The sequence below is a fragment of the Octopus sinensis genome, linkage group LG26 (genome assembly GCF_006345805.1).
Source record: "Octopus sinensis linkage group LG26, ASM634580v1, whole genome shotgun sequence".
Classification (NCBI taxonomy): Eukaryota; Metazoa; Mollusca; class Cephalopoda; order Octopoda; family Octopodidae; genus Octopus; species Octopus sinensis.
This window is the reverse complement of record NC_043022.1, coordinates 15,776,766-15,785,417: the sequence shown is the minus strand read 5'-3', so window position 1 is coordinate 15,785,417 and position 8,652 is coordinate 15,776,766. Positions and strand designations below refer to the sequence as shown.

Sequence of the window (8,652 nt, the reverse complement as noted above, 5' to 3'; positions counted from 1 at the left end):
CGAGGCTATAGTAAAAGACACTGGCCCAAAGAACTTCGCAGTGGGACAGAACCTCGAACCATGTGGTTGGGAAGCCAGATTCTTCCTGCGCACTCCCACCCGAGCCTATAGAGATACACACAGACACACACACACACACACGCACAGACACACACACACACACGCACGCACACACACACACACACACACACACACACATATACACACACATGCATTCACTCAGATGAACCTACAACAGCAGCAACAACAGCAATGTCATCAAATGCGGCCATAATTGCTTAGTTCCGGTGGTTGACTTTACACAGAAATAACCCGCTCCCCCCCACCCACCCCTCACACAGTCAACACATCCACAAACTTCTTCCCATTGCCCCGACATTAATTGTTCATTCACGGCGCTGTACCTAACAATGATAACAACAACAGCAACAACAACAACGACAACAACAACGGTAAGTACAACAATAACGAATAATTACAGAGACTTAGCTGGGTTCCTGATAACTGATTGGTTAAAAGAGAATCGTGAAACCACGCCTACAAAGCATCTTACCGAGTCAACGAAGCCATGAGGATGATGATGATGACGACGATGATGATGATGATGATTACAGTTGTGTAAAATTGGAAAGCATACATACGATTATAAATACAAGGTGGACGGTGGTCTTGTTTCGTCCACATTCGTCTCAGCTATTTTGGCGAAGACGACATCAACTTGGTGGCTCATGAGAACCGATTTGACTTCACACAAACACACTCTCACACACGCGGATGCTTACATTCTTAAGGTAATGGCATGTTTTACTCTTTACTCTTTTACTTGTTTCAGTCATTTGACTGCGGCCATGCTGGAGCACCACCTTTAATCGAGCAACTCGACCCCGGGACTTATTCTTTTGTAAGCCCAGTACTTATTCTATCGGTCTCTTTTTGCCGAACCGCTAAGTAACGGGGACATAAACACACCAGCATCGGTTGTCAAGCAATGCTAGGGCGACAAACACAGACACACAAACACAAACACACACATGCATATATATATACATATATACGACGGGCTTCTTTTCAGTTTCCGTCTACCAAATCCACTCACAAGGCTTTGGTCGACCCGAGGCCATAGTAGAAGACACTTGCCCAAGGTGCCACGCAGTGGGAATGAACCTGGAACTATGTGGTTGGTAAGCAAGCTGCTTACCACACAGCCACAAAGTCGGGTTGTTATCTTAGCCGAATACGGTGCAATTGGATTCAGCGGTTGCGTTCCTTTGTTTTTAAAGCTGTTGAAAATCGTTGGATTCTTCGCGATTGTCGCCTGTTGTTTCGAAGATTCGTTTATAGATTTCAGCTCTTGTTTCCAAGAATGGTTTTTTACCATCAGATCCCGTGGTCTTGGAAGCTACGGGTAGGGACTTATTGACGTATTTCAGGGGATTTTGTTGTTTTGCCTTCATCTCTCTCTCTCTTTCTCCCTATCTATCTATCTATCTATCTATCTATCTATCTATCTATCTATCTATCTATCTATCTATCTATCTATCTATCCATCAATCTATCTATCTATCTGTCTGTCTGTCTATCTATCTATCTATCTATCTATATCTATCTATCTATCTATCTATCTATCTATCTATCTATATACAGATATATATATATATCTGTCTGCCTGCCTGCCTCTCTGTCTGTCTCTCACTGTCTTTCAGTCTCTCTATGTATATGTGTGTATATTTGCGTGTGTGTGTGTGTGTGTGTGTGTGTAAAAAGGGTGCCTAGTCAATTTTGATGTCTTAAATGTCGCTTTGTAATATTTTATGGTTTGCAAACAAAACGTTGATGTCCCAACATATGTATGTTTAAGAAGACACAAGAAAATTATGAGTCTGTTTTAAAATTTGAGATTACATAGACAGTATTTTACGTAGGATATGGACAGTTCCCATGAGAAATTCTTTTGAATTTCTGCCATTTTTGGATTTCCTGGTATCTAAGCTTGGTAGCGACCAGCCCCTTTTGCTATCATTCCCAGGGCACCTATGACAAACTGGTATTGTTTTAGTCTTGAGGTTCCACATTTTGCTCATTTCTATTTCATAATCTTTATACTTGCTCAGTTTTTGGTAGGTCCTGACAGATACATTTATATCGATTGGGACAGTCATATCAATGAGGAGGCATGATTTTTGTTTGAAGTCTTTCAATATAATGTCTAGCCTATTCGCATCTATCTTTCTGTCAGTTTGAAAGGTGAAATTCCAGAGGAGTGAGATGTGATCTTTTTCAAGCACTGGAGGTGGTTTGTGTTCCCACCAGTTTTTATCACGGGGCAAGTCCAGGCTTTTGCAAATTACCCAGTGAATATATTGTGCTGTTCTATAATGCCTGTTGAGATACTCTGTAGGTGCAAGAAAACTGCACATTGAGACAACATGATCAATGGTTTCATTTTGTTGTTGACATACTCGACATGTTGGGCTACTGCTGTTCTTTAATATGTTGGCCTGGTAGTTCCGTGTCGGTAGGCATTGATCTTTGGTTGCTATGATAAACCCTTCTGCTTCTGATTTTAAGCCAGAAGACACTAACCATTGATGGGTAACGACTTTGTCAACATCGGCATTATTAGCTCTCTTTGTATATTTGCCATTGAGAGGTTTTTCTTGCCATTTATTATTATTATTATCACTATTATTATTATTATTATTATTATTATTATTATTATTATTGTTATTATTATTATTATTTCGTTATCTAGGAAGAACAGCAACGCCTACGACTTTTCCATATCCGTCTCACAAATTGCTGAGACCGCTAACACGGTCGGATTTCTGAAGTTCAGTTGTGACACGATTATTTTAACCGTTTGGGTTCGTTCAACATTCGCCATTTTGGGAGAAATACAAAAAAAAACTTGTGAAACACACCGAGGATCAATAGAAAAATTTTAAAAGATCAATAGAAAAATTTTAAAGGATCAATAGAAAAATTTTAAAGGATCAATAGAAAAATTTTAAAGGATCAATAGAAAAATTTTAAAGGATAATAGAAAAATTTTAAAAGATCAATAGAAAAATTTTAAAGGATCAATAGAAAAATTTTAAAGGATCAATAGAAAAATTTTAAAGGATCAATAGAAAAATTTTAAAGGATAATAGAAAAATTTTAAAAGATCAATAGAAAAATTTTAAAGGATCAATAGAAAAATTTTAAAGGATCAATAGAAAAATTTTAAAGGATAATAGAAAAATTTTAAAGGATCAATAGAAAAATTTTAAAGGATCAATAGAAAAATTTTAAAAGATCAATAGAAAAATTTTAAAGGATCAATAGAAAAATTTTAAAGGATCAATAGAAAAATTTTAAAGGATAATAGAAAAATTTTAAAGGATCAATAGAAAAATTTTAAAGGATCAATAGAAAAATTTTAAAGGATCAATAGAAAAAATTTAAAAACCCTCCTTTTTCAAAATAGAACGCATTCTTGAAACACTTTGATGTCACATCCACAACATCGCCATTAACACCATTCAGCCTTTTGCACCTCCAAAATAGAAGAATTCTCTTTCCCATTTGTTTTCGTTTTATTTTCTCCGGTCACTAATAAAAAATATATCTGACAAAATGTGCGCCACCGGTTATTTCCACCAAGTTTCCATGGCTCGTTACACGTTACTGTATAATAACAACAAGAACAATAAGAAGATTTATGGTGATGCAAGCGATTTCACTGAAGATAGAGACGACGGAAGCAGAGGAAGAATCGATGAATCGATCCATCAAGTTAACTTGGTGGTTACCGGAGAAGCTGAGACGGGGAAAGCTTCATTGATAGATAAATTCGTGAAGAAAAACTGCGTTTTGAACCACCGAGGTGAACTCAGCCATAATATGTTGCAGAGAAGAACAGATGAAGATACAAAAAGATGGCAAAGAATTCTTCTCCATCTGAAGGACACCAGCAGTAAGTGGTTTAATAAAACTAATCCCTTATCATCATCATCATCATCATACTCTTTACTCTTTTACTTGTTTCAGTCATTTGACTGCGGCCATGCTGGAGCACCGCCTTTAGTCGAGCAAATCGACCTCAGGACTTATTCGTTGTAAGCCCAGTACTTATTCTATCGGTCTCCTTTGCCGAACCGCTAAATAACGGGGACGTAAACACACCAGCATCGGTTGTCAAGCAATGCTAGGGGGACAAACACAGACACACACAAACACAAACACACACACACACAACATATATAATATATATATATATATATATATATATAGACAGGTTCTTTCAGTTTCCGTCTACCAAATCCACTCACAGGCATTGGTCGGGCCCGGGGCTACAGCAAGACACTTGCCCAAGATGCCACGCAGTGGGACTGAACCCGGAACCATGTGGTTGGTTAGCAAGCTATTTACCACACAGCCACTCCATCATCATCATCATCATCATCATCATCATCATCACCATCATCATCATTGTCATCGATCATCGTCGTCATCATCATCAACATCATTATAAGGAAATTGAGAGTGGAGAGGGAAGTGCGTTGTCCTCGAGTGAGTTTATCGAAAGGTGGGTGAAAGTTGCGAAAATGGCAAGAGTGGATGGTACCTCTTGGAGTGTAGACCTTTGAGTCGGAGAGAAGGAATTGGAGAGGGCACTTGCTCCTGGGGTTTCAGAGAAATCTCGGACAGTAGGGTTCCTCGATTATCCCTAAAGGTTATTCTGTATCTGAAGGGCCACATCTCTATCATCTTCCCCCCCCCCACACACACACACTTTTTTTAACCTTTCTATATCATGTACATGTCCATTCTTTTGCATTGTATCTACTTCTTTTTTATAATTATTTTATCATTTCTTTATTACATGTAAATCCCAACACTTTCTGTCTGTCTCTGTATTGGCCCCCTCATCCTTCGCCCTTATGGTAAACTAGCAGTATCGCCCGGCGTTGCTCGAGTTTGTTTCGACCCTTCAGAATTGGAATTTTTGAAAAGTAAAAATTTTGCCTTATGTAGCTTGTTATTGTCTTTAAGTGAACATTTTTCTGGTTAAAATACACCGAAAGATGGCAGCCTTAAAAAAATCGTAAAAAATAGGGATTTTCATAGAAAAAAAGCACCTTTTTGATGTAAATAATATTTGGTGTTAACATGGTCCGATTTGAATTTTTCCTTCTACGGAAGGAAGAGCAAACTTTCTTCTATCATACTCTCAATTTTGGTCAACTTGCGCCGCAGGGTCTTGGAGGAGATAGTGTCAGTTGAAGGCTGCCAAACCTGTCACACACAGATAACTTCAGTTTTATATATATAGATAAATGAAATCATCATCATCATCATTATTAAGGCGGCGAGGAGCTGGCAGAAACGTTAGCACGCCGGGCGAAATGCGTAGCCGTATTTCGTCTGCCGTTACGTTATGAGTTCAAATTCCGCCGAGGTCGACTTTGCCTTTCATCCTTTCGAGGTCGATAAATTAAGTACCAGTTACGTACTGGGGTCGATGTAATCGACTTAATCCATTTGTCCGTCCTTGTTTGTCCTCTCTGTGTTTAGCACCTTGTAGGTAGTAAAGAAATGGGTATTTCGTCTGCCGCTACGTTCTGAGTTCAAATTCCGCCGAGGTCGATTTTGCCTTTCATCCTTTCGAGGTCGATAAATTAAGTACCAGTTATGCACTGGGATCGATGTAATTGACTTAATCCGTTTGTCTGTCCTCTCTGTGTTTAGCCCCTTGTAGGTAGTAAAGAAATGGGTATTTCGTCTGCCGCTACGTTCTGAGTTCAAATTCCGCCGAGGTCGACTTTGCCTTTCATCCTTTCGAGGTCGATAAATTAAGTACCAGTTACGCACTGGGGTCGATGTAATCAACTTAATCCGTTTGTCTGTCCTTGTTTGTCCTCTCTGTGTTTAGCCCCTTGTGGGTAGTAAAGAAACAGGTATTTCGTCGTCTCCACGTTGTGAGTTCAAATTCCGCCGAGGTCGACTTTGCCTTTCATCCTTTCGAGGTCGATAAATTAAGTACCAGTTACGCACTGGGATCGATGTAATCGACTTAATCCGTTTGTCTGTCCTTGTTTGTCCCCTCTGTGTTTAGCCCCTTGTGGGTAGTAAAGAAACAGGTATTTCGTCGTCTCCACGCTGTGAGTTCAAATTCCGCAGAGGTCGACTTTGCATTTTACTCTTTCGGGGTCGATAAATTAGGTACCAGTGAAACACTGGGGTCGATGAAATCGATTAGTTTCTTCCCACCAAATTTCAGGCCTTATGCCTTTAGTAGAAAGGATTATTATTATCGTCATCGTTGTTTTTGTTGCTATAGTTGTTGTTGTTATTATTGTTGTTGTTGTTGTTTATTGTAGCCGACGCCCAATGGGAAATTTCGCACCGTTCAATCGTTCACGGTTATTTGATTGTATTCGATGTGACAAACAAAGAAACCTTCGTCAATGTCCCTAAATGGTAAGCCAGCCCTTTCTTTATCAACAACGTCAAAAGGGGCCACTAGCATTTTCGCGTCCGAATCTTCTGTACTTATTAACAACTAGCAGTATCGCCCGGCGTTGCTCGGGTTTGTAAGGGAAATAACTATATAAGCATTTTTAGAGATGTAAAGTATAATAGCCATCTCAATATGGTTAACCACAAAGGCGGGGGGGTTACTGTAGCTTTTTACGTTCTGAGATTTAATAATACATTTTTAGAGAGTTACTTCCCTTATATAATAGCAAAAAAAAAAGCATTAAAATGGGAAAAAATTATGGTAATTTTTTTTTTAAATCGTAGACTCATCGTAGACGCGCGTTAATACCCAGAAGAGCTCGATATGAATCACGACTATAAGATACCCGCTTTTGGTTACGCTGCACCGCAAAATGTGGGAGTAGTTAGGAATCTAAATCGTAGGAGACAGACACACAACTTCACATTTATATATAAAGATATCGTCCGTACTCTCACGGTTCACTGTGAAAATGATAATTTATTTTGTTGCTAATGTTGTCGAAAAAGGCCCGAAGGCCACATAATATAATTTATTTATCAATTAAAATATTTCATTATTAGTTTCATGGACCGGTCTGGCCAATATATGTTACAGGAGGCGCAATGGCCCAGTGGTTAGGGCAGCGGACTCGCGGTCATAGGATCGCGGTTTCGATTCCCAGACCGGGCGTTGTGAGTGTTTATTGAGCGAAAACACCTAAAGCTCCACGAGGCTCCGGCAGGGGGTGGTGGTGATCCCTGCTGTACTCTTTCACCACAACTTTCTCTCACTCTTACTTCCTGTTTCTGTTGTACCTGTATTTCAAAGGGGCCGGCCTTGTCACTCTCTGTGTCACGCTGAATATCCCCGAGAACTACGTTAAGGGTACATGTGTCTGTGGAGTGCTCAGCCACTTACACGTTAATTTCACGAGCAGGCTGTTCCGTTGATTCGGATCAACCGGTACCCTCATCGTCGTATCCGACGGAGTGCTTCCAATCCAATATGTTACAATTGTTTTCATGTATTCAACAGGTGTTCCAAAATCTTCCAAAAAGCTTCCCCTGTATCACGAATTATTCTCGTGGGACTGAACGACGGTTCGAAACAGCGACTCATCAGCGAAAAACAGGCGACCGACCTTGCAGCGAGTCTTGGTCTGATTTATCAGGAAGTTGATTTAGACACAATGGAATCGATATCTTCTCTCTTTTATCGAATGATCGATATGATTCTAAGCGACAGCCGGAAGTGCCGACCGGAAATGGATAAGTAAATGGATGTAGGATTTCAAAATTTTGGTGTGTGGATGGGTCTTTCCGTGTGTTTGTCAGTGTTATATATATATATAGGTATAAAAATTATATATAAAAAAAGGAACATGAACGTAAAATACACAAAGAAACGAACACAAAAAACGGACGCGTCATTCGAAGCCTTTAATCTTCAGTCAGAAACCGGATCATCACAGCAAATTTCGGCTGATTAATCCTGATATTTGCTCCGAAACGGCCCAGCCCCAAGGAAAAACTAAGCTGCGAGCATTAGATTTCTTGGAAAAAGGATCGAATGTAAACGAAACAAGGACAGAAAAAACGGACGAAGCCACACAAATATAAATACAAAAAACAAAAACAAAAATAAAACTAAAAACAAAAACAATATGTGTGTGCGTGCGTGTATGTGTGTGTGTGTGTGTATTAGAACCGTATAGGGCTTTGCTTCATTTTCCAATTGCGTCTTCATATTCCCCGTCAGTCACATTCCTTATGTTCTTCAGAGAATGGCACAGTCACGTGACCAACTTACCATAATTATCATAGTTTCATATTTAACAGTTTCTTCAATGATCCAAATCTTCCTGGTTTCAATAAGAAACCTTTTTATAAGAAATAAATAAATGAATAAATAAATAAGTCTGTTGTCTTTGTTTTCTTTCATTTTTGTTTACCTTTCTTACCTTCTTTTTCGGAATACCTATCTTCATGGCCGAAACAGCTGTCAGTTATAATGTATATGTATTTTTATATCTTGTTATATTTATTTAGTTATATCTCACCATATTGATTGTGTACTGTATTAATGTCTAATCTCATTGCTATTGTGTAGGTTTTTAATAAGTATATGATGTCGTATTATCTGATAGTTGATGATTGATTTAGATA

General features: G+C 39.0%; 1 protein-coding gene and 1 long non-coding RNA gene across 3 annotated transcripts; both read left to right on the top strand.

Annotated features, from left to right (window-relative positions):
- The first annotated feature begins 264 nt into the window (after nt 1–264).
- LOC118768006 lies at nt 265–2,891 on the top strand. Its single transcript, XR_005003930.1, has 2 exons — nt 265–791; nt 2,753–2,891. It is a non-coding gene; the product is annotated as an uncharacterized LOC118768006 (long non-coding RNA).
- A 455-nt stretch (nt 2,892–3,346) lies between these two features.
- LOC115224687 (ras-related protein Rab-35-like) lies at nt 3,347–8,014 on the top strand. Of its 2 annotated transcripts, XM_036513657.1 has the most exons (4): nt 3,347–3,958; nt 6,366–6,465; nt 7,523–7,550; nt 7,613–8,014. In XM_036513657.1, the coding sequence occupies exons 1-4, from the start codon at nt 3,619–3,621 to the stop codon at nt 7,664–7,666; spliced, it is 522 nt and encodes a 173-aa protein (XP_036369550.1). In that variant the 5' UTR covers nt 3,347–3,618; the 3' UTR covers nt 7,667–8,014. The 2 variants fall into 2 exon arrangements, with proteins under 2 accessions (XP_036369550.1, XP_029651403.2); XM_029795543.2 differs by having other exon boundaries at nt 7,523–8,014.
- Nucleotides 8,015–8,652: the final 638 nt, after the last annotated feature.